Raw genomic sequence first — 26,452 nt, 5'->3', positions numbered from 1 at the left:
TTGATGTTTTTAAAAAAGTAGATTTAAAATCCAGAAAATGAAGTAACTGAACCAAGCAGAAATTTCCTGTAAAACTGTTCCTCTAAAAGTTGAAATAAAATTCAATGCTGAATTTAATTCCAAAACATGAGTGAAGAGGCTGGAAATAAGGAGTGCTCTTTTCATTGCCTTCTAATTGTTCCAAGCAGCTTTTCTGGGTGCAACCAGAACAGCAAAAATGCTAAGATTTCTCACTTCAAGCCTTACAAGGACAGGCATTTATCTCAAAAAATAAATTTATCTCAAAAGATAAATTTGTCTCAAAAGAACCCCTTGAAAAAGGTTGGGTGCATATACCACCAGTACTGCTGGGCCCACATGTAAAAACCTCAGTGGAAAATTAGCAGTGCACATTTTCATAATTCAATCTTTCATTTAGATAATGCAAAGTCTCCCTAATTGTTTCTGTGGCGCTTGATTGGAGCTGGAGTGGGGCTGTAGGAGTGTCATCCCTCAGGGACCAGGGATCATTGTGCAAATGAGATCTGGATCTTGTCAGGCTGCCTGCCATGGATGAAATTTTTAGTAGGTGAAGCCTGGTACAAGAGATTTGGTTAGGACTGCTGAAAAATAATAGTAAAAGTTCTGGAAGCGGATTTTTCTTGCTTTGATAGCAATGGTAATAACTAAAGATTAATTTTAGCATTGACCAAAAAAAAAAAGTAATTGCAGTATTTAAAACCCTGAGGCAAATCTGTGGAAATGCTTTGGAAAGGATAATTATACCTGCACAAGGAAGATCTGTTTAATAGCATTAACTGGCCCAATTAAAGCAAAGTGGATGAAGGGCCAACCTGTTATTTCTTTAACTGTTCACTGAAAAAGTGGTTTTGATATTTGAGCAGTAAATATTGGTTTGGCTTTTTTCAGGATGATTCCCCAAGGTTTAAACATTTTAAGAAGTATTGAAGGGATCTTGTCTCCAGCTGTCAATAACATCCCAGAGGTGCAGGTGTTTCAAGAGGGACCTCAGTGTATTTACATGGCAGTCATTAAGATTCTCATCAGTAACCTCATCTCATTTAATCCCAGTCTAAACATCCCTAGATTATTCTTAAGTGAGGGAAGATGGGACAAAAAGAGGATTCTTTGCTGTTCCACAACAGCAGCAGCAGGTTGGACTGTTTTGCTACTGCAAAGAGCTAGAGGCTGCAGAGGAGGATCTGCTGCCAGATTTTCCAGAGGCTTCCCTGCTCTGACAAACAGTGATGTGTGTGTTTTTAATGCAGGTGTGGAGCACACAGGTGTGTGCACACACCAACACCTACAAACCAACACAGGCATTTCGTGTCAGAGAATTCCAGGGCACATATTCAGAGATATAGGCAGACATGGACTGTACCAGGGGGAGTAGAAAGAACAGAGTTTAAGAGGGTTTTAATCCTTATCTTTCATTTCCTTGCTGTAGTGCTGCCATTGCTTGTGGCACTGTCCTCAGATCATGAGTGGTACAAAAGTTGTAGTTGAAAGTGAAGGCCAAAGCTCATTTTGTGCAGTTGCCCAGGGGTAGTGGCACTGTGTGCAAAGGGCAGCACTGGCCTCTTCAGAGTTGGAGTGCAGAGAGGGGATTTTTTTTCTCTACATGTGTTTAATTTGAGCTTCCCAAAGCAGCCAGTTGGAACTGCAGAACATAATTTAGGCAATATCCAGCTCTGGCATTTTTAAAGCAAGCACACCCCCCCTTTATAACCTAAGTAGGCAGCAGCACAAAGGCACTCTCTGCTATCACCCACAGAACCCAGAACCCACTGCAGAGAGCACAGGGCATGATTACTTAAAAAAACGAGCAAACATTCCATTAAAACAGGATGATGTAATCAGGAAAAGGATAGCTAGAAATTTTAGAGTTAACAGCCTCAAAATCTGAATAGAAAAAAGCATTTTCATTTTGCAACGTTTAAAGCTGAAAAAGGGCTCATTGTCTCTTTTTCAGTGAGAATATCAGGAGTGGTAAGAAAGTCAAACAGGCAGAATGTGATGGGCTGTTACAGTAAAATACAAGATCTGCCATGAGCAAAAAAGATTTGGTGTGAGAGGTGGCAGGAGAGAAATGAGTACTCAGCAGGGGCAATGGGTCTGTTTGGTTTATTCAAGTCCATATCCTACAGTAGCTCTACACAGTTTTATTCAAGTAGAATGATCCAGTCCAAGGAGAGGTTCCTGTGCTTCAGTTAATCTCATTTTATTGATTAACTGCAGATACCTTATCCCTCCTATTAACCAACCCTGGTGCATTTCCAGTCCCTGACCAGTGTGCAGTTCACTGTGCTGAAGGACTAGCAAAGAAATAACCAACCACAACTCAGGGCTTTCATAGGGCAGCCCTTTAATGAATATTAAAAATTTGAATGGCACCACAACAACCTCTCTTCTCAATCTCAGCTACTAAAAAGAAAAGCAGGAGCCAAGGAATGATGCTGACACTGTTACCTGTTAAGATTTTTTTCAGCAATTAGTCACTTTTGCCTCTCCTACTGAATGTTATGTCTAAATAAATGTTTATATTATAATATAAAATCTCATCATCCACCTTGAAAGTAATATTTTTTCCTATAATGGGAAACAGAACAATGCAGGGATTTTAAAAGACTGGTGAAAACCACCGTAGATGTCCAGAAAAGGCTGTACATCTCATGATCTCTGATCGAAGGACAGCACCAGCCTCTCAAACACATGGCTTTGATCTTCTCTACATAAGTTAAAAATTGCTTAAGCTATGTACTTGGAAAGTTTTTATTCTCATCCTACGTTTCTTCAGCTGAGGGCTGCTCAGCTCTAGATTTTTAATTGTAAATAGCTACTTGTGAAATTGTGTGGAGTTAGGCTAAGTTCTGAGTTTTCCTATGACATGGAAAGATCCAGCCTAGATCTCAAATTCTCACTTCATCTTCTCTCAGACAAGTGTGTATTCCTGACTGACAAACAACCAGCTTTGACATGTTGCTGTAAGGCACACAATGAATTATAGACCCTGCTCCAAAACTGTGAATGTATTAATGCTGCTGCTGCTGCAATAATATAAAAACCTTATTTTGGGAAAATGGGATGCATCTGCCCCAAAGTACGTACCCAGAATTTTCCAGCAGGTAAGTGAACAAGTGTGAGGTCAAATGGAAACGGTGTATGTTGAACCAAATGTTATTACCCAACACTGTCTATAAACAAAGGCAGAATCAGAATCAAAGCCTCTTCCCTTTTTTCCCTGATATCCTTTCCATTCAGTAGAACTAGAGCTGCATTTTGGTGGTTTTCCATGGAAGTAGCACATTCCTGACTGTTAGAATTACAAATGAGCAACACTGAAACTAATTCAGAGAAGAAAAGAGCTGCTGGCCATGTGGCAGTGCCCAGGTGGAGCCGGTGCTGCTGCAGGAAGCAGAGGAGAGTGATGGACTTAGACATCCACATGCAGCACAGAGAATGGAACTGACAATATCCCAACATTCAACAAGCAGCATTATTTTCTTTAAAATGTCCTTCACCGTGGGTATGACTCTCCAAACCAGGAATGCAGCAGATGAGTAGGTAGCAAAGCAATCCAGTTGTGTGTTGGCCAAATTCCAGGTTCGGTAATTACGCTCTGCTCTTAAATTCCCCCCACAGCTCAGTTGGAATAAAGCTCTTTTTCTGCCTGTCCCAGAGCGTTGTGCAGTGTTTCTGTGAAGCTGTACAACACTGAAAAATATCTCCTCCCATTAAAATTGCCAGGGAATTTAGGTAGACAGAAAGCTATTACCAGAGCTGGAATGTGGGCAGAACACCAAGGTTAACTTACGCTTGCGTGGGGATCAAGAGATCTTTGCTGACAAGGAGTGTCAGATCCATATTCAAGAGCACAAGTGGGAATAGCTCACTGTGGTGCCTGAATACAAACCTAGGAACTTGGGATTTCCGCCCCTGGAAGTGACCCAACACCTGGGATGTTTCCTAACAAATCACTCTATAAAAGCCTCTGATGCTGCAGAGTATCTTATCATTATCTTATATGGTTCTTTAGTAATATTCATTAAATTATTTGCTGATAAAAAAGTTCCAGAAACTTTTGTTTTTCAAAGCCCCCATGAACTAAAAACAAACTGCATTTTAAAAAAGTCTACCATGAGAAAAGCAGCAATATAGCCCAAATATGCTGAGGCAAGTGTTTTAATTTCAGTAAATAGATACACCAAGAACCCCACAGCGTATTTAAGTATTTAAGCAATCTGAGCCAGGCCTGCAGCAGGAGTGAAAGCCTTCTGTGTTATGTTAAATAGACAGCTATAACAGTTTTCTTACCCTCCAAAGCAGGAGTCATTTAAAATATTTAGGTAACTGACTCCCAAATTCATTTATACTCCAAAAATTTATTCTTACTAAACAAGAATAATTTAGAACATTCACTGTACAAATTCTTGTAGGAAGGAAAAACTCCAAATCCATCACATATACTGAGTCTGTTCTTTGTATTTTGTGCCTTTTTTTTCCCCTTTTCTTCCTGCAGTTGCCATTCTTCTTTCAGCTCATGGCAGCTCTAAACTTGGGGCTTTAATTTCCCTCATTTCTTTACACTCAAATTTCTTATATGTCCTTGTGCGCAGCCACCTGAGGACGAGCAGCACGGCGATGCCAATGCCAGCAGTGAGGAGCACCACGGTGACCACAGCACCAATGCCAGCTGCCAGCTGCCTCATGGAGAACTCTGGGGGCTTTTCATCCACATAGTAAATCCAGAGCTTTTCAATAGCCAGAGCATCTCCATTGACTGAGACAGTTAATTTACTGTTAGAAGGAAACACGGAGTCATTGTTCACGTCTTTTTCAAAGTAATAGGCCACGTCAGCTATATCTACATCCCACCTGGGTTTCTTGTTCTGGTCCAGGCGGATTTGGATTAGGGGGGGGTCGTACTTGATGGCCGCGATGTACTTGGGGTGCAGCTTGTACCTGCTCTCAAACAGCTGCGTCAGGGCCTTTGCCACGTCGGGAACAGCGAAGGCACTGGAGCTCCTCTTGTGTGTCAGCTCAATGTAGATCCACCTTGTCCGGACCAGCTCGCTGCAGTTCAGGCTGCTGCCTCCCTTCTCGGTCCTCCGCACGCCCGCGGTGTTCACGCACCAGCAGGTGCTGGACTGATTGCACTGCCTGGCTTTGAAGACACCGCTGTCCTCGCAGTCGGGGTTGTAAATGCCATCACTGTCTGACACCCCCTGGGGAGGTCTCCAGAGGCGCTTCTCCTTCAGGGGGATCATTTCTGCCTTCATCAGGAAGCATTTAGAAGTCAGGGTTGAGCAGTCTACAGGCTGATCTGAACCTGCCAGCCTGCAGGTGCAGTTGCCTGGCCTGTCCTGGGCACACACTGCCCACTTGTTGGTTGCACAGGTACAGCTGTCATGGGCTGGTGAAGCGACTGCCAGAATCAAACCCAGCACAGCCCCAAAAAGAGGCTCCATAGTGCAGGAGAAAAGCACAGATAAAGTTCTGAGCAACAGCAGGCAGCATCCAAAGCTTTAATCCACTGATGGATGCTGCTCATTCCTACACACTGCCGTGCTGCTCCCTTTATTGATTCAAATCAGACCCACCAAACAGGTTCTTCTTCCAAAACAACTGGCATCTCCTTCCTAAATCCCAGTCAACACCTTCCCAGCTCCCTGCTACTTCTCAGGGAGTGGCACCTGCCTCCAGCTGCCTCCCTCGCTCCTGCTTGATGAGGAAACAACAGGGAAGAAAGAGACAGCAGCCAAGCTCCTGCCATGGGCTTCCGTTATGGATTAAAGACAAGCAGCTGGCCCTTTTCCTTATTTAGACTTTGCATGGACTGTATGCAAATGGCTGTTTAAAGAGGTTCTTCCTTTTCTGCAGGAAATCCTACTCCTCCACTTCCATCATTGTTGTTCCTGTGTCTTTCACTGCACAGCATCTCTATCATTCCACTATCTAGATTCTTATCAGTTATGGACTTTCTATTTTCATAGCCTTATTAAATAAAGCCTTTGGGAGTTTGATGGTTGCTGCCTGGAGGAGCTGCTGTTTCAAGAGGAACCACAGCTGACCAGGTTGATGGCTGCTCTCCTGCAGAAATCAGCCTCATTTTCCAGCATGGAAAGCTTCTCTCCCACCTTCCCTTTGGCACATGCTCATCCCAAGGCAGCACTAGGAATACTGTTTTTCATGCTTATGTTGCCCTTACAGAGTTGTTTGTTATTTCTTAAGAAATTTTTCAATCTGAACTTTAATAATGCCTTTCACAGAACATTCCAGTGGCTCTCAACTCTCCCAGTGATCTACAAACCTGTCTTACCATTACCATGTGCTTTGGCAGCAGCTGACAAAGATCTTCCAGTTTGCATTAAGTCAGTCCTATTCATCTGATTTGTCAAACCCTGTCAGACTCTTTATAAATTATTATTTTGAGACTAGTAATGACCACAGAGCAGTGTGTGCACTGCACTCCCAGCCACGTGCCTTGCAGTCAGCTCCTCCTACCTATGAGCTGCTCACCTGAGCACTGCTCCACTTCCAGCTGCCAGCTCCTGCACTCGTGGCTCTGTGCACACTGGGAAGGACCTGCCTGCCAGGGAATAGGTGTAAAATCAGAGCTCCACATGGAAATGGGATGTAAATACCCTCTGCCAAAGCAGGACACAATCTGGATATTCCTTCAGGTAATAATAACTGCAGTTAGCTTCCTTGGAAAATAATTGAGATCTACAGTTAAAACTATTATTAAAACTGCCAGGTAAGTCAATTTGTCATGTTGATGATTCTATAATAGTTTAGCAACTCTTTTCCCATTTCTGAGTCATTCATTTACCCACACTACAATAATGTCCTTTTTTCTTTTAATTTTCACATCCCTCCTTCAAAGTCAAAATCCATTTAACTATCACCTACCTCCTTATATCTTGTCTATATTTTATTTCACATTATTTAAATGCCAAATGTGAAATATAGTTCAAAATAGAAATGCACTTCTTCATTGACTTTTTCTTTTACTGGTGGGTTTTCCCCTCTGTAAATAAGGAAGGAGCAGACTTACTTTAAAGACAAGTTTTTCCTAATATATATATATATATATATATATATATATATATATATATATATATATCTCCAACTACTTATATGTATTATACATATTAGAAAATGTAATGTCTCTATGACACCAAAAAAGTATTATTTCTTTTAATCCATGCTAAGCTGCAACGGTACTACAAGAGTTAATTATTTAGAACAGCAGGCTGTAAAAGGAATAATCCTGTAGGAAATGTGGAGTGCATTATTTCTTTAGTGATCTCTGCTTCCATGGAAACAATTTCTCAGCACAATTCTAAACCTTGTAAAAGTAGGGCAGTAGGTCTATGTAAAGCAGCAATTAAACAACCCGAATACTTTTATCTAGGCCATTAAATACTTTGTCCAGCATCACATGTGATTACAGTGTTCACTGGGATGTTAAACCACCGGCTGCTTCCTGTGGGGGTGGATGAAGTCCTTATCCCTCCGTTCCTCGGGGGTGCACAGCACCAGCACAGCACCTCTCCCTCCTGTACAGACACTTGGGGTGCTCAGCTGTGCCACACCTTCCTTTTGGGGTGCTCAGCTGTGCCACACCCTCCTTTTGGGGTGCAGTGTCCTCCTCCCCAGCCTCTCTTGGCCCTGCAGCCACTCTGCGCTCATGGCTCAGCCCTGCCCAGCAGAGTGGATTCTCTGCAGCACAGCAGAAGGAATCTGGTAACAGAGCTGGAACCAGCACACCTAGATAAGACTGGGGGAGGGAATGTGGCTGATGGAAAGGGATGTGTTGGGCACCTCCAGGATGTGCCCCTGCAAACCCTCACACTGCTGATTCAGGACTGTGACGTGTGTGGCAAACACTGGGGTACCATCCCAACATTCCTGCCCCCGGTATCGCTGGATCGTCTTCAGCGGGAAACTCAAGCACAGCGGGTGTAAAACAAGGAGGGAAACACCTCCGTAGCGAGGCACTCCGGCCTGGCCGCGCTCCCTGGCCGCAAGTTTACGAAACACACTGCTAAGAAGAGTTTCGCTCCGAGTTCCGAACCTCTCCCGCAGCAGCTGTGACAAAGCTCCCTCTGCTGGAGCTGAGCTTTACTCTCACTCGATCAGTGCCACCGACACGGAACAAAGACATTCCAGATCCCGGCTCGGAGACAAGCTGTTACAGATACAGACACATCTTTCTTGCATGTGCAGCCTTTATTAGGAGACTCTTGTCTGTCATCAGGCAGAAATAGCAGAGAAGCAAGCAAAGGAAAAAAGTACTGAGTGAATACCAATGGAACAGTGTTAACTTTTTACTTGGTTATGGATTTTGGTTTTTTCAACTGAATTGTTTTTGGCATGTTGGTTAGTTTATTAAAAAAATAAAATTAGGGATGTTCCCTTCCCTTGGTCACAAGATCTGTGTCCCTGTGAGGCAGCACTGCTGGAAACTGGGACAGCAAAACATGATTCAGCCAACAAATGCCCTTGCCAGAAGTGGTATCTTGGGGTGGGTTGTTTGGGTTTATTTTGTGGGTTTTTTGTTAATTTCTTTTTCCTTTCCTAACCTGTTGAATTCCAGTTTTAACTGTATCATTCTACTCACTACTCAACAATTTCTCATGTCCTGAGCAACAACTTGGTAAGGTGTAACACTGGTCCTATGGAAAGGAACAGCAGATTAGTACAGGTCCACTGAAACAAAGCCTGGATGGGGAAAAAAAACTTTTTAATAAAAAATTTACATGCCTAAAATGTCTTTGGTAGAACTGGTATATTAGTTAAACCGGTTTTTATTTCCTGGGAAGCATGCAACTTCCAAACTCATATCATTAACCACTCAGTGAAACTAAATGATGGAAAGCAGGTTAGTTTATTTTCTTACCCTGCCTCCTGTCAACAAAATCATTACTCAGCATCACATTGCTCTTTCCAATTCCTACAGAATTCTGTGTGCTAGACTGGATCCTGATAGTACAAGCATTGCATTTTCTCCACACCATCCTGCAACAAACACTTGGAATTCTGGAGCTTTTACGTGCATATCAAAGGTTCAATCCTGTCCCATGTCCTCAGAAAAATCACTTCAAAAGTCTGGGTTCCTCAAAAATTTCCTTACATAACACCACTGTTGAATACATCAATACAACTGTGTGACTTTACCTCAGTGATCATCAAAGAGGGAAGCAGCCAGGACGTGGTTAGCACTACCTGGGTAATCCTGCCTCATCCCTAAAGGGCTGGGAATAGGGTGTGGACAATGAGCACTATCTACTTCATGGTTCTGTGACAACAGAAGTTCAAAATTCTCCTCCCAGCAGCTCTCATTGGAACTGTCAGGACATTGACACTGGGGTTTTTCCAGAAAACTGCAAAACTGCAACACAACTCCTCCCCATGACTGAGAAGGAGGAATGCTCTCCCACCTGGAGTGCAGCTCAGCCAGGAATCCAGGAATCCATGCAATAGTGGTGGTCAGGAAGCCCCAGAGATGAGAGTTTAGAGTAAATGCAGACTGAGCCAACAGGCCAGAGAGAGATGGATACACTAAGTGGTAAATTACATACCGCAGTGGGACCTCCAGCTGTGCACAGCACATCTGAACAGAGAGAGAGCACACAACACCCACCAGAAATTTTGAGTCCACAGCTCTTAAATGTGGGAAAATCACTGAGTTTCAAGGGCTCACAATTTCATCTGCTCAGGTTCTGCTCCCTCCCCTTAGCGGCAGAGAGACTCATGAAGCCTGAGGAAAATATAACATGAACTTCCTGTGAAGGAGTTCCCTCCTTGGGATGCAACTCTATGATTTTAAAGCTTTTCAAACTCATATACAAACAAAAAGTTGAAACATATAAAATATCAATATCAAAATTCCATTTATGTTATGTAGAGCTATATATATATATATACACACACACATATTTTCTTAAAATAAAAATTGGGTCCATTGTCTCCCCTCTAGATATAAACTCCAAGTCTTGCTTGAAACTTTCAAATATATTTTAGACCTCTCTGTGAAACTCTGCCCAAGATAAACATGTGTAAATAGTAATACCTGTAGACAAGTCAAGTTTCCTTAATATTTAGAAAGCAACATTTAAAGCACATTTTTTTCTAAAAGGATTCACAGTGATACAGCTCAGGAAATATTTCCAAGTTGCAATCAGGAAACTTCTCAATCAAGATCAATCTGTGACTGATTTATCTAAATATATACCTGTATGAAATCATAACTGAGGAACTGATATAAACAAGTTTTTCTATTGAACTGTACATTATAGAGAAGACTGAATATAAAAGTGGGGATTTTTTTTTCTTCAAAAACACAAATCCTTTTCTGCTCGTTGCACTCAGTTTGCCATCAATCAGGAACTCTGGTTTCCACAGGAAACAGTGGCAATTAGAAGTGGACAAACCACAAAGATCTGGAGAACAACATAAAACCTCCCTGTAGAATGGAAGGTCAGAAAGAGGTAACCTGTAGTAAGACAGGAGTTATCATTTCCACTGGAAACAAGCACAGCCACTACTGAGAAGTCATGAAACTCGTCAGCTTTTTCTCCCCAGTATAGAAGCAGGATGGCAAAGAATATGCCAAAAAAAGCTACTTGACCATCAAAATCAATGGGGAAAAGTAATAAGAAAAATAATAATAAAAAAAAAGAAATTGGGTGATGTATTTTGCTACAGCTGGATGAAACTTCTTACTGGACGCCAAGAAAGTCTGAGCTACAAAACTCTCATTTCAGTTAAGTTTCCCTTTTGTGAACTCATTCGAACTTCCACTCCCTAAAGCAAAGGAAAAAAATCCATTCTGAACTAGAGGTGCACTTGTAGATAAAAACATTAGAGAAAATTCCCAAACTGAAAGACTTGAGAGAGGACAAGCTCTCCTTGCAGACTGATGCACAGCATTCTTGACAGGATGTCCTCCTTCCAAACATCAGGCTGGTCAATCATTAACTCCATGGCACTCATCAGCACTGAGCATTCCTGGGCACACAGGTCACACATTAGGAGCTCTCAAAATGTTTTTAAACCACAACAATGAGATGACACTGGATTCTTAACAGTCACTACTAGAAGGGATAACAATTCTGGAAGAGTTGACACAATGGAGAGGAGGGGAAGAAATTAAAAAATGAAATCAAAATTCCAAAGCCATCACACTGGCAATTCATGTGAATGTTCATTCTCACTTCCTTCAGCATTTTTTTCACTCTTGTATGTGGAAAGGAATAAGTTTTCTATCTGAGTCAAGAACTCTTCAGCAATGAGGCAGCTTGTTACCTTGCCCAAAGTCTTCCTCATGCACTCCAAAAGCTAGGCAAAAGAAAAGGACATCTGTTTTAAATTGTCATTTCCCCCTTCTTATATGTGGTAAGTATTGCAAAGAGATTTTTATTTATTTATTTAGATGAACACTACAAAAAGTATTTGTACATTATAAATTTAAAAAGAACAGGGTGATCTAAACCCAAGCCTTTAAAACCAATTACCCAACAACTACATCTCAGAGCATTATACCAACTCAAGTTTAGATTTACACTTTATAATCAAAGATTTCTTGAGAGGAAACAAAAAACCCCAATGTGTGCAATTACTGTGTGCAAGTTTTCTGTTTATGTCTTTTGTTTTGGGTAGAGTTTCTTGTTTTCTTGTTTTCTTGTTTGTGCCATAATGGTACAGCTGCCACTAGTCAGAGCTCCAGAGCAGTGACCACACTGACTGGAAAATTAAAGCTCCTACTTATCCATGACAAACATGGCACAGCATTATTTTACTGATGGAACAAAGGACCAGGAAGGCCAAATCTGCTCTTGAGACATGTGCAGAGTCTTGACACTGAAAGTACACAAAATGCTGAGGAGAGACCTGAGGAATTAATTGCCATTAATTCCTCTCCAAACCGAGGGTCAAATTCGGTGTCTGCACATAACCATCCCCACCTGTCTGAGAGGAGGATCTTTATTTTCACTGTGTTGTAAGTAAATAAGCTGTGCCACAGAAATAATTTATTATCATTAATTTACATCTCTGATTTGTAAAAGTGTAACTCCAGGTGACTTCTGACATGAAACAGATTTGCATTTAAAAAAAAATCTACTATAAAAAAGTTAAGAGAAGAAAACTTACTTTCTGCAAACAAGTCAGGTCAGAATCTCTATGAAAAATTTTATCCATGGGGACACTGCTGTTGGAAGAAAAACAAAAAGGGAGTGCTGGAGAAAGCAGCCATGGGTCTTGACTGAAACATAACAATAAATGTATAAAAATTCCAACCTGGCTGTAACAGAAGTAGACACAAACCTGTGGCAAAATCTGTATTTCTCAATTATCCACCTTGTTTTTTCAAATACTAATTCCCACTGAGGCTCCTCCAACATCTGTTCCATTTCAAATTTGTAGGGCAGGCCTGCAAACAATTGAAGATCATTATTCAGTGCTTCTACTACACTCCACTGGTTTTTTTTTTCCTGTTCAGTTTAGGTGCAATCCCTTCCTTCCCCATAACTGTTCCTCATTTATTACTGACTGCAGAAGCCTGTAGCTCTGTTACTTGACAACATTAAGGAGGTTAAAGGATGATGTGTTTTGGATTCCAAATTTAATTCTGGTGGGAGTAGGAACAAATCTGTTCTGCTCCCTGCCCTTGCCAACTCCTATTCCATAAGGAAGGACAAAAAATCTACAACAAACCCAAAAATGAAAAAACTAATTGAGTGTTTCTAACTAAGGTGCACTTTTTGTAGTCTAAGAGTTATATGGTTATTAAATTAATAAAAAAGGTTTGGTTTTTCAGTATGAATGGGCTGATGGTGAAGTGCTGACTATTGTTTTCAATTTTAAAGGAAATTTGCTCAGCAATGAAGAAATTCTTCTCGTTTACTGCAGGTGGGAGAATTCTAGAAAATATTTTAAAAGAACTATCAGAAAGTTATTTGAAAGACACAATTAGTTTACCAAAAATCAGGGAGAAAGAAAGAGACTGTACATTTCAGTAAATAATTTCCAAAGAGCCAGAGGAGATGGCACTTTGTAAAACCTTGATTTCAGGAACAAAAAGGGCATCTGAAATCCTCTGACAGAAAATGCACATGATCTACTGTTATCAGGGGAATTTTCTTTAAATCCATGTCAGGAAAAGAGCAGAAGATCTGATCATCACTGGCAATACAGCAAATTTTATGTGGTATGTCCTTCACTGTTCAACAAAGGAAAAGACCCTGTTTTCATGAAATGCCAATTGTATTTTTAACCAGGAATTTGTTCCCTTACGTGGGGGTTCATGCCAGCACCATTTCAGCCTCCATGCCCTGTGCTCCCCTGGACAGCTGGCACATTTATTTGATCCTCTGACCTGCTGAATGCCGCGTTACTCAAAAATTAAGGATTTTTGGCCACTGTAGCAGCCAATTCTTTGCTATTTACTTCTGTCTCCTTGAGCAGAGAATCTGTTCAGAATGTTGCAATGCAGGCCAAGTAAGACATGGGAAACAGTTTCTAAGCTGTTCACATGGATTCTGTATGTAAATAAAAGGGACCTCCATCCCAACCCTTTCACTTCTTTGAGGAATTGTGGGAACTACTAACACAGAAGATCAGTCTTGTATGTATTTATAGTTGTATATTCCTGTCCTGACAGTACAGACAACCCACAGGTTTATTCTCTCAGTGAAATTCCTGGGTTTATCCAGCATATGTTACCATTATAAATGACACCATTTCTATAATGCCATCATATTACCAATATAAATACATAAATACTGATTTCTCAGGTTCAAAACCAGACATACTCCCCTTAACACCCAAAGAATTAAGACACTGGATGAAACAGGGGTACTTACGATAGGAACCATCAGAACTGATCTCATCACTAATGACCAGACAGGTGATCTGGGAATAGGGAAGAGGATTGTTCCTGTTGTAAGGGCTTATGATCATCCCGATGAACATGGCACCACCCCTGGAGAAATAGCTCTAAAAAACACCAAAACCACCACATACAAAAATCCAGTCTTATTCAGAGCAGCAATGCCGAAACCTAAAGAACAGCTTTTATGTCAATTCACGCTGAGCTGCTGTAAGACACATTGATGCAACAGTGCAAAGCCCAGGGAGACTTTAGGCTTGGGTGTTTGCATGTCTCTGCTGTACCTGGTACTTGGCCTGCGTGTCGATGTCGCGGATGGAGGGGCTGGGCTCGAAGGCGGGGTGGGAGTGGTACCAGCCGATGACCTGGAAGCCCCTGGCCGCCAGCGACTCCGAGGCCTGGGTCTGGGACACCGGGTCCATCTCGCACTGCAGGCCTGTGCTCAGGCTGTTGCACGGCTCTGCTGCATGCACCTGGGGAAAGAACCTCCGGCTACACCAGTGCAAAGAACCTCCATCAGGCTGCAGGGGGGTACTGTGGCCCAGTCCTGCATTTTGCACACAGTAACCCCCTGCAGTGCTACAGGCTGGGGACGGTGTGGCTGGACAGGCCCAGGAGGAAAGGGACCTGGGGGTACTGGTTGACAGCCGGCTGAACATGAGCCAGCAGTGTGCCCTAGTGGCCAAGAAGGCCAATGGCTCCTGTCCTGTATCAGGAATGATGTGGCCAGCAGAAGCAGGGAGGTCATTCTGCTCCTGTACTTGGCACTGGTGAGGGCACACCTGGAGTGCTGTGTCCTATTCTGGCCCTTCAGTTTGGGAAGGACATTGAGACGCTTGAGTGCATCCAGAGGAGGCAACGAGGCTGGAGAGGGGCTGGGAACACAAAACCCTGTGAGGAACCACTGAGGGAACTGGGGATGTTTAGCCTGGAGAAAAAGAGACTCAGGGGTGACCTTATCACTCTCTACAACCCCCTGAAAGGTGTCTGTGCTCAGGTGGGGTTGGTCTCTCTCCAGGCAGCACTGACAGAACCAGAGGACACAGTCTCAAGCTGCATCAAGGGAAATTTAGGTTGGATGTTAGGAAAAAGTTTTTCACTGAAAGAGTGAAAGTTTTGGAATGGCTGCCTGGGGAGGTGGTGGAGTCCCCATCCCTGGGTATGTTTAACAAAGCCTGGATGTGGCACTCAGTGCCAGGGTTTAGTTGAGGCATTAGGGCATGGGTTGGGCTCAATGATCTTGAAGATCTCTTCCAACCTTGTGATTCTGTGAATTCTGTGAATCAGTTACAGAAAACTTACAGAGTTTTAAGAGGCATTTACCAGACCTTTCTCATGATGCAGTTGACACTTGAATGTAAGCTTAACTCTCATATTTAAAGACTACAGTAATGAACTTCAATTTTAATATATATTTAATAAGTTGCCTTTTAGAAATAAGTTACATCTATTCAAATTGTAACTATGATAATTTCAGTTTTAATATTCTAGAGAAATCATGTGAAAAGACAAACACTTACTTCCACAATTTTATCAGCTTCAGAGTACTTTCCACCGAGCAGCCCAATCACTTCTGCCAGAGACACGTGAGAGTGCTGGAATGACATCAAACAAGTAGGAAAGCCCAAGTTGTGGCATTTCTCACAAGGCAGTGACTTCTCAAGGAAATGTAGAAGGAAAACTCAAGACAACTCAAGACTCTCAAATACCCAGTACTTCCATTTAAAGCAATCAGAAAAGGTTAAACTAGCTTATTATATACACACCACAGATGTAGTGCAAGAATGCAACATTTCCATACACAAGGCAATGTGTGTGGAAGTTCAAAAACTGCAGCCTGGGCAGTGCTGAACAACTGCACACATTTTGGAACAGCCTGTTATTCTTGAAAAAACCCACACGTTGCTTTGCAAACACAAAATCAATTCCCAGACTGGGAGAAAATGAAGCCATAGATTTCAGAAGGGCAGTCTGTTTCAGAAAGTAGCTTTAAGCAAATTACATTTAAAGTATGACAGAGAGTAGTAAGTAGTAAAGCTCTCAGTAAAGTAGCAAAGCTCTTATTAGTTTTTCTAGAAGGTCAATAGTTGTATATTAAGCACAATACAAAACCCATTCATTTTAGGGGCTTTATTTAATACTAGATTCTCACACTTCTAGGTCTAACTGGAAAAAAAAAATCACAGAATGGTTTGGGTTGAAAGGAGCCTTAATGGTTATCTCATTATCCCCCCTGTCATGGGCAGGGACACCTTCCATTAGAACAGGTTGTTCAGAGCTCCATCCAACCTGGCCTTGAACACTTCCAGGGACGGGGCAGCCACAGCTTCTCTGTTTTATTTTCTTTGTATTGTTATGTTGCTCATTAAAAACAAGAACCAAACCCACAGCATACACATCACAGCTTTTTGAAAGATAAAACTTAATGCTCACCAAATCCATTATTAAAAGTGCTTCAGAAGACACTTTCACCTGAAAGGGTTCCTGAAATGATAAACACAATGATAAGAAAAGTAACCCAAGCAATGGAGCCTTCAGGGTAATTCACTCAAGAGGTACATACCTGCTTCTCTTCCGTGAACAAACAGCATGGTATCAGCTGAAAGGGATCAAAGGAACTATAAAATGAAAGAAAATTTCTCTAAAGATGTAGGACAGTGAGGAAACTTTTCAAGTCTCCCACTGTCTCCTTGGTAGAGGAGGAATAACCTTGTTTTCTTCACTGGATTTTCTCATCCCACATTAGGATGGCTTCCACCAAATACCAAAATGTCACTTCCCACACTCCTGAATTCCAACACAGAACATCTGAAAAGCATCCCTGCTATTTCAGACCAGGATACATATTAATGCTGTGCAGGTTTTCAGCCTGACACTCCACAGGACATTTGTTCCATTTCTGGCAGATCTATGTCTGAACATGATGTGATCAAATACCTTTTGATTTGTCTCGAACCCTTAGAAGATTTTGCAGGTTTCAGTTTTTCTTCCTCTCTCCTTCTTGCTAATTCTTCAGCTGAGAGATGCTGAAAAGATTTTTTAAAAAATTGAATGTTTCGATGTCTGAAGTGCTTTTCCAGCCCTGATTGCAAAACCAGCCCAGAATAAATTCTTGATATCCCTGCCCTCTTAATATAATTTGTGTGTTACAAGACTACTCAGGATAGAGGCAACAGCCATGGCAGAACCAAGCAGTGTGGAAGAAATGACAATGTGAGATCAAGTCCACAAGGTGCCTGATAAGAGAATTCTCTCACTCTCCAAATCATTCAAATTCAGTAAAATCACAGCCCACATCACAAACCAGGTGTAAATCCAGGTATGACCATCTGCCATTACAAACCACGACCAGAATTTATCATGCCCCCTCCTTAGGGATATTTTCAACCTTTATTTCCATCCAAATATGTATTTTACAGGAAGCGTTGGAATTATTAACCCACAATTACTCAAAAATGGGGTATGGCATGATACCATTATGGAAGTAATTGTTACAGGCAATTACTGAAAGGTTGAAAATTAAGAAGGCTTTGTATACAGGAGAATTGGATGTTTACAGTTCTTCACTTTTGATGTAATTTCGAATTGTAGGAACAGACATGCAATTTCTTTCCAATTCTCCCATAAAATATTTAACCTTGTATGAATTTTTTAAGCACTTAATAAACCACAGTATTACTGGGGATATTGCTAGTAGCAGAATTAATATTAGGAACTCATTATCACCTGCATAATGAGCACGAGGAAACCATACGGGACTGAAAAAATAACATTTAAATGTTATCCTCCCATCCCCTACTGCTACCCTAAAGGCAGTTAACTGAAAGCAACGGGTCATGAAATCTCCTACAAGACAAGGCAACGAGTTTTATGGGCCTAAAACCCCTGTGCAAACCCCAAATGGAGCTGTATTAATCAGCATGAAGATGTGCCAGCTGCTGCAGTACTTTCAAATTACACTTCCACCAGAGAGGTTAAATCCCTATGACACAACTGTTCCCTTGTCTGTTTGATGCAACAGCACCTGCCAGCAATTAGCAGGAACTGATGATTTAAGGTAAGTTCAAAACATAAGAGGGTTACCTCAAATGTCTGTCCTTCCAAGTCCTTTGCATCACACCAGTTTCCCCAAGGGTCCCGCACTCGCCGTCTTCTCGTGCGCTGAGGCAAGAAACCACCATGAGTCAAATCACCCTGGAAAAACTGCATTTCCTTCATCCAGGCAGCCAAAAGGACATTGTCCAAAAGGTCACTGCCCCAGGAATAGTACTGACACTCCAACACATTCCCAGAAAATAAAGAACACCCCGGATTTCTGTAGAATTAAGTAGTTCATAATCTGTCAGGAATTACCATCGGTAAAGTTTTTGGGGTTTAAGGCTGCAAAGCCTGCTAGTGTTCCATGGAATATCAGCACCTCTGACAGCAACAGGGCACTGATATTCAGCTCTGAATTAATGCTCAGACAACACACAAAGCTATAAACTCAGTGTGTTTACATTTAGTGTATGCTACAGTTCTTTACATTTCAATTTATTATTTTTCAAGTGGGATTGATTTAGTTCTCCTCTCATCAACTGATTTACTTTGCTGTGAAGTACTTAAAAATGCTACATTAAGTGTGAACATAAAAATTAACTCTGACAAGCCTTGGTAATTCATGCAGTTATAAATGAGTTACTGCTGCTTTTAATTGTGTGCATAGGGCTCTCAGTAAGCCATAACATATACCTACAGTATTTAACAGTTGAAATGCAAGCAACTTAATCACACACTGCAATGCACTTCACTATTTTGTGGCTAATAAATTATGGGGAGGTGGGAGGAGGGAGTTCAGGCTGCAGGGGAAGGCCTGCAAGACAGCTGAAGTACCTGAACATGTCAGTGGGTGTGAGACACCTGTACCAAGACTGACACCTGAATTGCAGGGCACCCTAAGGAAACTGGGGGCAGAGATTCCCTGAGGTGCCCTGGCTTGCAGATAAATGCAAGCTGGGAGGATTTTCCCCTTGTTCCTGCTGCCCCCAGGCTGTACCATGGACTGCAGGCGCTGGGCCAGCTGATAGGCTTCCACCGTGTCCTTGCCCTCCCTGCAGCGGCTCCTGTCGGCGGGCTGGGGCCGGTTGTACACGGCCTGTTCTGCAGGACACACAAGGGACAATTCCCGTGTCAGCAGAGCTCAGGGCTGCTCAGCACTGCCACACACACAGGAATGACATGGGTAAGTGACAACAGCAAATGGCACAGGGAGAAAGCAAACAGAACCCTCACAGCAAAGACATCTCTTGATGGTCATAATTCTGAGTGGTGATGTAGCCCTCTCCCATTACACTTTTAAAACAACAAAATCTCCTCCTTCTTTCTAAATAATTTTTAATAACTTTACTTTGGACAAAATGTAATTGCAGGCTATTGCTCCCCTCCTAGGTGACTGTCATTCAGCTTTGGACCAAAATTCATTCAGAGCCTCTAAACCAACATCAAGTTACAGATGCATATTCACTTTTAACAGTTCACTTAATTTTAACACTTGAATTGTTTAAAAACTAGTCCTGAGGATGAAGGCATTGGTGTTTATCTAGAAAATAGTTATAATTTAGTGTGGGAAAAGAAACAATTACTTGAATTCTGCCTAATAAGAAGGAAGGCAGAATTTCAGACACAGCTGGTATCAGCACATACAGAAAAGCATGACACAAAACAGACATCCCACCAACTGATGTGTGATTAAACATGAGGAAAGGGAAATAAAAAGAAAAACCAGAAGGTTTTGTGTAAACCCAAAATTCCTAATCCTGTTAATAGGTTATAAACTCTTCTAGATTTCCAAGGTTATGAGAGAACCTGCTTGGAAGGTCCTTCCTAGCAAGGATGAATGTGCATCCTCTGTGTGAGCAGCACACCCTAGCACTGGGCAGTCCTTCAGTACTGCACCAGAAGAGGCTCTTTGCTGACTGGTCTAACAGAAATATCTTTACCACAGCCAAAGTTGATTGCTCCTATCAGCTCCAGGTAGGTGTGGATCCGCCCAATGCAGTTGACGTCCCCGCAGTTCTTCAGGCCTGGCCGCACCGAGGTCTTGTTCAGGTATTTGGGTTTGCATCTCTCCCTAAAACAAAGCACAGCACCTGGTCAAAGAGCAGAACAAACCACAGGGGGGATGAAGGAATTGGGGCACTTTAACTGAGGTCCTGTTTTCACTCTCTGTGCATTTATTCCTTCATTTAAGCTGATACTGAATCTTCTCAGTTCAACGCTTCCTTGGTGTTGAATGGAATTTTAGTCTATCTTTGCAACTAGAACCTGTCAGAGCACAGGACAATTGAATGAGGACAGAGTTAAACTCAGTAATTCTTTCTGCTTCAAAGCAAGCACAAACCAAAACTGGCAACCAAATTATCTTGAGCCTTCTACTACAAGTCACTATGTTTCCTTACACCACTCCTTTGCAGATGGAATATAAAATATTTAAGTGCACAAGCACCACTCCAAATTGATTCTTAATTTGAGGCATTCCTTTGGTCAACACTATTTGCTCTAGTACATACTGTTACTTCCTGCTGCCTTTCTGTAAAGGCAGGGCTATGGAATTAATGCCATTGATTATTTTAAGGAACCATTTGTTAAAACCATTCTTATGCATAGGATGGCAAAAATGGCAAGGAAATAGCACAGCCAAAATAAATGCAGCCTGTTCTGGTACAGAACATTCATTTTCTTAATGCTTCAAAGTATTTTCATTGCTCAGCTTCCAGAATGCCAGAGAAAAAATCAGGAAGATGCAAAAGAAGTATTAATAATGAATGCTCTTCACTGGCAAGCTACCATACAATTAATTTCACTCTATTCAGAAGTAAGCTATTAGTGCTAAGTAGTGTTATAACTACATCAGACCAGGACATCTTAATCACTTATTTCAGTAAAAGAAATTAATGCATCTCACCACTGATCCAAAATATAATTCCTGATTTTCAAATAACGCTCTGGTGTTTTGGCCTGGCGCCCTTCAAAGAATTCAGGAATAGCCTGCTTCTCTTCTTCCAGAATGATGCTTCGGTCAACCTCCACTTCTTGATCAGGTGGCTTCAGCTCCTCTGCTTCCTCTTGGTGATCTTCATCCACTTGGCAGGAAGAAGGAAAAAGCAGTCCATTATCAGCCAGGTCTTTTTGCTCCTCACTGAGCTCCTGATCGGTTCCTTGTGCAGGACATGTGACTAGTCCACTTTGCTCAGCTTTCTCAACAAGACTGTTGTACTGCTGGTAATCCAAATTCACAGATTTATCCCCATTCAGGTGCTGGGAACACGTTGCTGCCACAGCAGGAAATACCAACGCATCCACTGTCTCTGGCCTGGTGTGCTGAGGATCTTCTTTAGGCAAAGCAGTTGCAGAACTGTGGCCAGCAGATGAAAAACCTTGTTCCACTGCTTTTGTTTCTTCAACTGGACTTTTTGGGATAACAGATAATTCAGATTTTCCTGTTTCTTGTTGGAAGGCAGGAGTGAGCAGTTCATCCATGTCATCAGTTATGTCCACTTCCTCATCATCTGACAGCTTCTCGATTTTCACCGCGTTCAGGTTGGGGTCTGCCCGGCCTCTCAAGTTTCCAGCTTCTATTCCTGCCCCATCTTCCGTGGGAAGGCTGCTCCTACACTGACTTTGCTCTTCTTTTTCTGAATCACCATTTTTTGCCTTAGGAAAATATAAATCACTTTTAGGAAGGAGAAACAAACCAAAATCATCTGCCTCCCAAATAATCAGGACTGTTTTCTTTGAACAGCAGATATTCTGAAGTAATTTTTCATTTTCATTTAATTTAATCCATTGCAACTGACTTTTACACAGCATTATAAATATACTTTAGGCCAAGTATAAATTTGCACGTATTTCCAGTCAAAAAGCCCTAGAAAGTAGTTATTTCTTCTTAAAGCCCATGAAATCTCAAAAAAGGCTGAAGCTAAAACTACAAAACACAGTAGAAAGAGCTGTGTAGTAGAAAACCAGTGTTTTCAATTATACTGCATTTACTGTTTAGTTATACCAGCAATAAAACCAGTGGTCACTCTAGGAATTTGAAATCAGGCCTGACTTCACAATTAAATCTGCAAATAACAGTATTTCACTTCTCTGAATATGGGAATTAGTAGAGTACCTGCTTTGACAGCAGTGCCCTGAAAAGACAGATTAAAACCAAGCTACCCATTGGCAAACACCTTTTTGCCAGCTCCAGGGATGCTCCATTTACCTTGTTCCTGAAGTACTGCCGAGCATAGCTCTTGACTTGCAGAACCGTTCGAGTGCCAATCAGTTTGGCAATTTTTGTCCACCTGCGGCCAAATTTCACCTGAAGCAACAAAGCACATGGAAATGACCCCAACTCTGACATCCCAGACATGGCACTGCATGTGTCAAACAAGTTCAAAACCTCATGATTCATTAAAATGCACAAACACTACAGCAAACCCATGGTAAAGAACCTCACTACTTATGTTCTACCAAGAAGGAAACTGCATCCAGTAGTAAGAATTACTGTTATTCTTAACTAAAGTATCTTCACCTATTTCAGGCACTCTGCCGCCTGTTATCCCAAGGAATCCTTGTGCTTGGCAAAGCAACCCTTTTACAATTGGCACAACCATATAATCTCTGCAGACCTTACAACAGTAAAGGATTTTACTTTATTACCTGATTGCCTTCAGAACACACTATACTTCTCATAGTTAATGCAGCATTGTGATTATACAACATGCTTATTCATGTCAACTACTTTACTGTTCAAGATAAACTCATTAATTCAATTTAAAATATTATATATATATATATATATATATATATATATATATATATATATATATATATATATATATGTAAAAACAAACTCACCAGTCCTTGTTCAAACAGCTCTTTTTCTTCTGATGTCCACTTTAAAGAACAGCCAGGTGATTTTGTAGGCGAACGCACCCTGGGAATGCAGGATGCAGAAATCAGTGTTTTCTCAAATCCAGATATTCTCCAGTCCCAGTCACTCAAGGCACCCTCTGACAGGAGGACTACTCCCCACCTTTGGCAAAACTCAAAGTATTGCTCTAAAAATGAATGTGACTCATAAATAAAATACTGAGAATCACATGAGCTTCTCCATCATGATGGGAGATTCAAAGCAACTCAATATTCATCAGTGACCAATGGCACAGAAATACATCAAAGCAGGCAACAAAAAAGTTCAAGTAAAAAGGCAGCTAGAATTAATCATTTTTTTATCATAAGGACCACTGTGCTACCAAAAAACTCCCCAAAAGCTGGTTTACTCTAGCCTCTTGTTACATACAACATTATTTCTTCCTGTTGAAAGGTTTCTTAAATAATTTTTATACAGTCAAACAAAAGAAACTTAAATTTTTTAAAAATAGTATTTGGTAACTAAACAAAATCAGACATCACACTTAAAAATACAATTCATTTGATTAAATGTACATACATGACTTTTCCAGTTTTCTTATGTGGACTGTAAATGCAAGAGAGAAAATAAAAATTAGTAATTGTGCTGCTGGTGCAAATCCAGCAAATAAGAAGGACTTTAGAAGGATTTTTCCCTTCTACTCAGATAACTAAGAATTTTTCCCAGACAGATCTTACCTTTTTACAGATCTTTTCTCCACTTCCTTTTGGTTGAGCCATATTTTTTCAGAAAGTGATTTATTAGATAAATAATATCTGAAATAGTCATTAAGTAAGTTTCCAAAGTATAAGAGATATTTGTACATGTGAGAATTTTAATAATCAGATAAATTACAGTGCTTCAGAATTACCCAGCTGTAGAAACAAATACTGCAGTTTCTACAGCAGGATTTCTGCAATCTACCTAGAAGTTGACAGGGTTTCAGTCACCTTAACAGGTAAAGATTTGTCCAGTTCTTCTGGAAATATGAGTTTTTTTAAAATTCTAGCATTCAAGAAAACATAAAACCAAATCAGCAAAAGGATACTCTTCTTCCAGCAACATCTTCTCAATGACAGCCCTGTTTTCTTCACTAATGCTGTTGTCCAGTGTCCAGGGCTGCAAACAACAAAAACACATTTTAAAATCTGAATTCTGTCACACTGTACTTGAGTATTGACAAGAAATAGTTCATAAAAGTAAGGAAGAAGCAGTGGTTAAAAACCTAAAAGAGCATGCACATGGAGGGAAGAAAACACAGAAGCTCTGATAACCTTGCTACAAGCAGCATTGATTAAAAAAATACTTACAAGACTGTTGCCAGTTCTCCAAGATGAATCAAGATAGTGATCCTGCAGCAGGCTTGATGCAGTGTTTTCATGATCTCTGAAAGAAGATTCCAGTATTCAGAACCATTGTATTTTTAATATTGAATGTCATTGAGTTGTATTATCTCCACTTAACATTTCTACATCTTACCCCCAGTAAATTAAAAGCATTTTCTTGTAAAGGCAAACTGCTTTTCCTGCTGAGGAGAGCTCCTGCTTGCACAATAGAATAGAATCCTGTCATACAGGGTTGTTAGAACCATAGAGTAAAATCTGGGAATGGTTTGGTTGGAAGATCATCTCATTCCAACCCTCTGCCATGGACAGGGACATCTCCCACCAGACCAGGTTGCTTCAAACCCTGGCCAGGTCTTTCCAATATTTAATCTCATGCTCACAGAGACTTAATCCAGTTTATATTTAATCTTTTCTGTAAATAACTACTAATTAGAGATCTGTCACTGATTAACGTCATTGATCAACTTCCTTTTGTTTTCATGCAGCATAAGATCTCCTTAGTAATTTGTGTAATTACTTGTTTTCAAAAATCTTTACTTCCAGAACACTGTCTTGTCTGAAGACTAATTAGCCCTATATTCCCTGCAGTGCTACTAAATGAAACTCACCTACTCCTCTGAACTGCTTTGTGCATCTCTTTAGAGGATAAAGGATCAGGATGAGTCTCCATGTCCAGAGATCAATACAACTCCTGCTTCTTTCTGAGCATACCCAGGAGAGGGTGGGATCAAGAGCCTTCTTTGCCAGCAGCCTGTCTGGAGCAGTGGCAGGGGCTACTTGAGGGCAGTGTGTCTCTGCTACAAACCTCATTCTCTCCCAGCACCTGCAAGTGCTAGATTTGAGGCATTGCAGTCACTGCCTACTCACTTCAGCATCCCTTATCTGGGAATTTGCTGAAGTCCAGAAGGCCAGGGGAATGTTGGGCTGCATCAAAACAGCATGGCTGGCAGGGCTTTGCTCTGGTGAGACCTCACCTGCAGCGAGGTGCTGCATCCAGCTCTTGGGTTCCCCAACATAAGAAGGCCATGGAAGTGTTGGACCAAGCCCACACTGTTGATAAGAGCACTGGAGCACCTCCCCTATAAAGACAGGCTGGGAGAGCTGGGGCTGCTCAGCCTGGAGAAGAGAAGGTTTTGTAGAGACCTGATAGCAAACTTCCACTGTCTGAAAGGGCTACAGGGAGGCTGGAGGGGAACTCTTTAAAAGAACTGTAGTGACAGGACAAGGACTAATGGGTACGAACTGAAAGAAGGAAAAATTTGGTTAAATACTAGGAAGAAATTCTTTACTTGGGGATGGTGATGCCCTAGTACAGGTTACCTAGGGAGACTGTGGATACTCCAGCCCTGGCGGAGTCTGAAGCCAGATTGAGTAAAGCCTTGAGCAACCTGTTCTAGTGGGAGATATCCCTGTTCATGGCAGGGGGGGTTGGGATTAGAAGATCCTTAAGGTCCCTTCCAATCCTTAACATTCCATGAGTCTATGAACCCGTTTATTGCACCTCCCTCCGGTCGTTCAGCTTCCTGAGCCTCTCTCGCTAACACAGTTACACAACCCAGCACCTTCTCCATGGGTATTTTAAGGATTCTCCCAGCAGCCTTGCAGCGCTGTTCCGGGCTCTGCGGGACCCCATGACGGCGGTTCCGCGTTCTCCTCCCACCAGCGCTATCACAGCCCCGTTCTCAGTGCCCCTCCCGACGATGCCCCACACCGGCGCTGCCCCCTCTCCACGGGCACCCCGTGACACTCCAAGGTCTCTCCCGGAGCGGCGGGAAGCGCCCGGCCCGGGCCGCCCCCTCAGGAGCGGCTCTCCCCTCACGGCTCCTGCCCGCCGCGGGGCCACGGGGCGCACTGGCCGAGGCGCAGCGGGTCCCTCGCGGCCCTCACTCACCCCGGGGCGGCCGCAGGGTCCCCCTCGATGTCAACCTCGGGCTCCTCCGCCGCCGCCATGACAGCGGGCCCGGCGCTATCGCGGGAAGAGGCGGGCCAAGCGGCGCGGAGATGGGCGGGAGCGGCGCCCAGAGGAGCGGCCGCGGCGGAGGCGGAGATGGCGCTGGGGTAGGCGGAGCGCGGGGCGGCTGAGGCGGGCGGCGAGCTGAGGGACAGGGCAGGGCCGTGAGGGGTCATGGCCGGGAAGTGCGGAGTCACGGCCGGACTGACGGGATATGGCCGGGAACAGGGGGAGCATGGCCGGACCGAGGAGACATGGCCGGGAGTTGAGGCGTCACGGCTGGACTGAGGGGACATAGCCAAGAGCTGAAGGGACATTCA

The 26,452-nt window shown here is 42.3% G+C and overlaps 2 protein-coding genes across 3 annotated transcripts; both read right to left on the bottom strand.

The window, feature by feature from the left end:
* Positions 1-4,164: 4,164 nt before the first annotated feature.
* TACSTD2 (tumor associated calcium signal transducer 2) lies at positions 4,165-5,701 on the bottom strand. Its single transcript, XM_059853700.1, has one exon. It carries the CDS (start codon positions 5,466-5,468, stop codon positions 4,539-4,541), a length of 930 nt encoding a protein of 309 aa, XP_059709683.1. The 5' UTR covers positions 5,469-5,701; the 3' UTR covers positions 4,165-4,538.
* Positions 5,702-8,216: 2,515 nt separating this feature from the next.
* Positions 8,217-26,228, bottom strand: MYSM1 (Myb like, SWIRM and MPN domains 1). 2 transcript variants are annotated; one of them, XM_059853696.1, is made up of 20 exons: positions 26,073-26,228; positions 24,146-24,221; positions 23,884-23,954; positions 23,534-23,611; positions 23,376-23,402; positions 22,781-22,859; positions 22,143-22,241; positions 20,841-21,589; positions 19,876-20,006; positions 18,933-19,036; positions 17,981-18,058; positions 16,835-16,923; positions 16,461-16,515; positions 16,331-16,381; positions 15,418-15,492; positions 14,182-14,370; positions 13,872-14,004; positions 12,334-12,439; positions 12,160-12,217; positions 8,217-11,346 (listed from the first exon to the last, which is right to left on the bottom strand). In XM_059853696.1, exons 1-20 carry the CDS (start codon positions 26,129-26,131, stop codon positions 11,188-11,190), a joined length of 2,466 nt encoding a protein of 821 aa, XP_059709679.1. In that variant the 5' UTR covers positions 26,132-26,228; the 3' UTR covers positions 8,217-11,187. The 2 variants fall into 2 exon arrangements, with proteins under 2 accessions (XP_059709679.1, XP_059709680.1); XM_059853697.1 differs by having other exon boundaries at positions 12,160-12,214.
* Between the last annotated feature and the right edge of the window lie 224 nt (positions 26,229-26,452).

This window comes from Haemorhous mexicanus, chromosome 9, assembly GCF_027477595.1.
Source record: "Haemorhous mexicanus isolate bHaeMex1 chromosome 9, bHaeMex1.pri, whole genome shotgun sequence".
Lineage (NCBI taxonomy): Eukaryota > Metazoa > Chordata > Aves > Passeriformes > Fringillidae > Haemorhous > Haemorhous mexicanus.
This window is presented reverse-complemented; position numbering and strand designations above follow the sequence as displayed.

Bases quoted from the DNA above. Each gene is read 5' to 3' on its own strand.
- TACSTD2 (XM_059853700.1), bottom strand. From the start codon at position 5,468: ATGGAGCCTCTTTTTGGGGCTGTGCTGGGTTTGATTCTGGCAGTCGCT.
- MYSM1 (XM_059853696.1), bottom strand. From the start codon at position 26,131: ATGGCGGCGGCGGAGGAGCCCGAGGTTGACATCGAGGGGGACCCTGCG. The intron at 23,612-23,883 runs GTATCCTTTTGC...TGACTATTTCAG, and splicing joins AAGATGTTGCTGGAAGAAGA to ATATTATTTATCTAATAAAT. The intron at 12,440-13,871 runs GTAAGTACCCCT...AATTGTTTGCAG, and splicing joins CAGTTCTGATGGTTCCTATC to GCCTGCCCTACAAATTTGAA.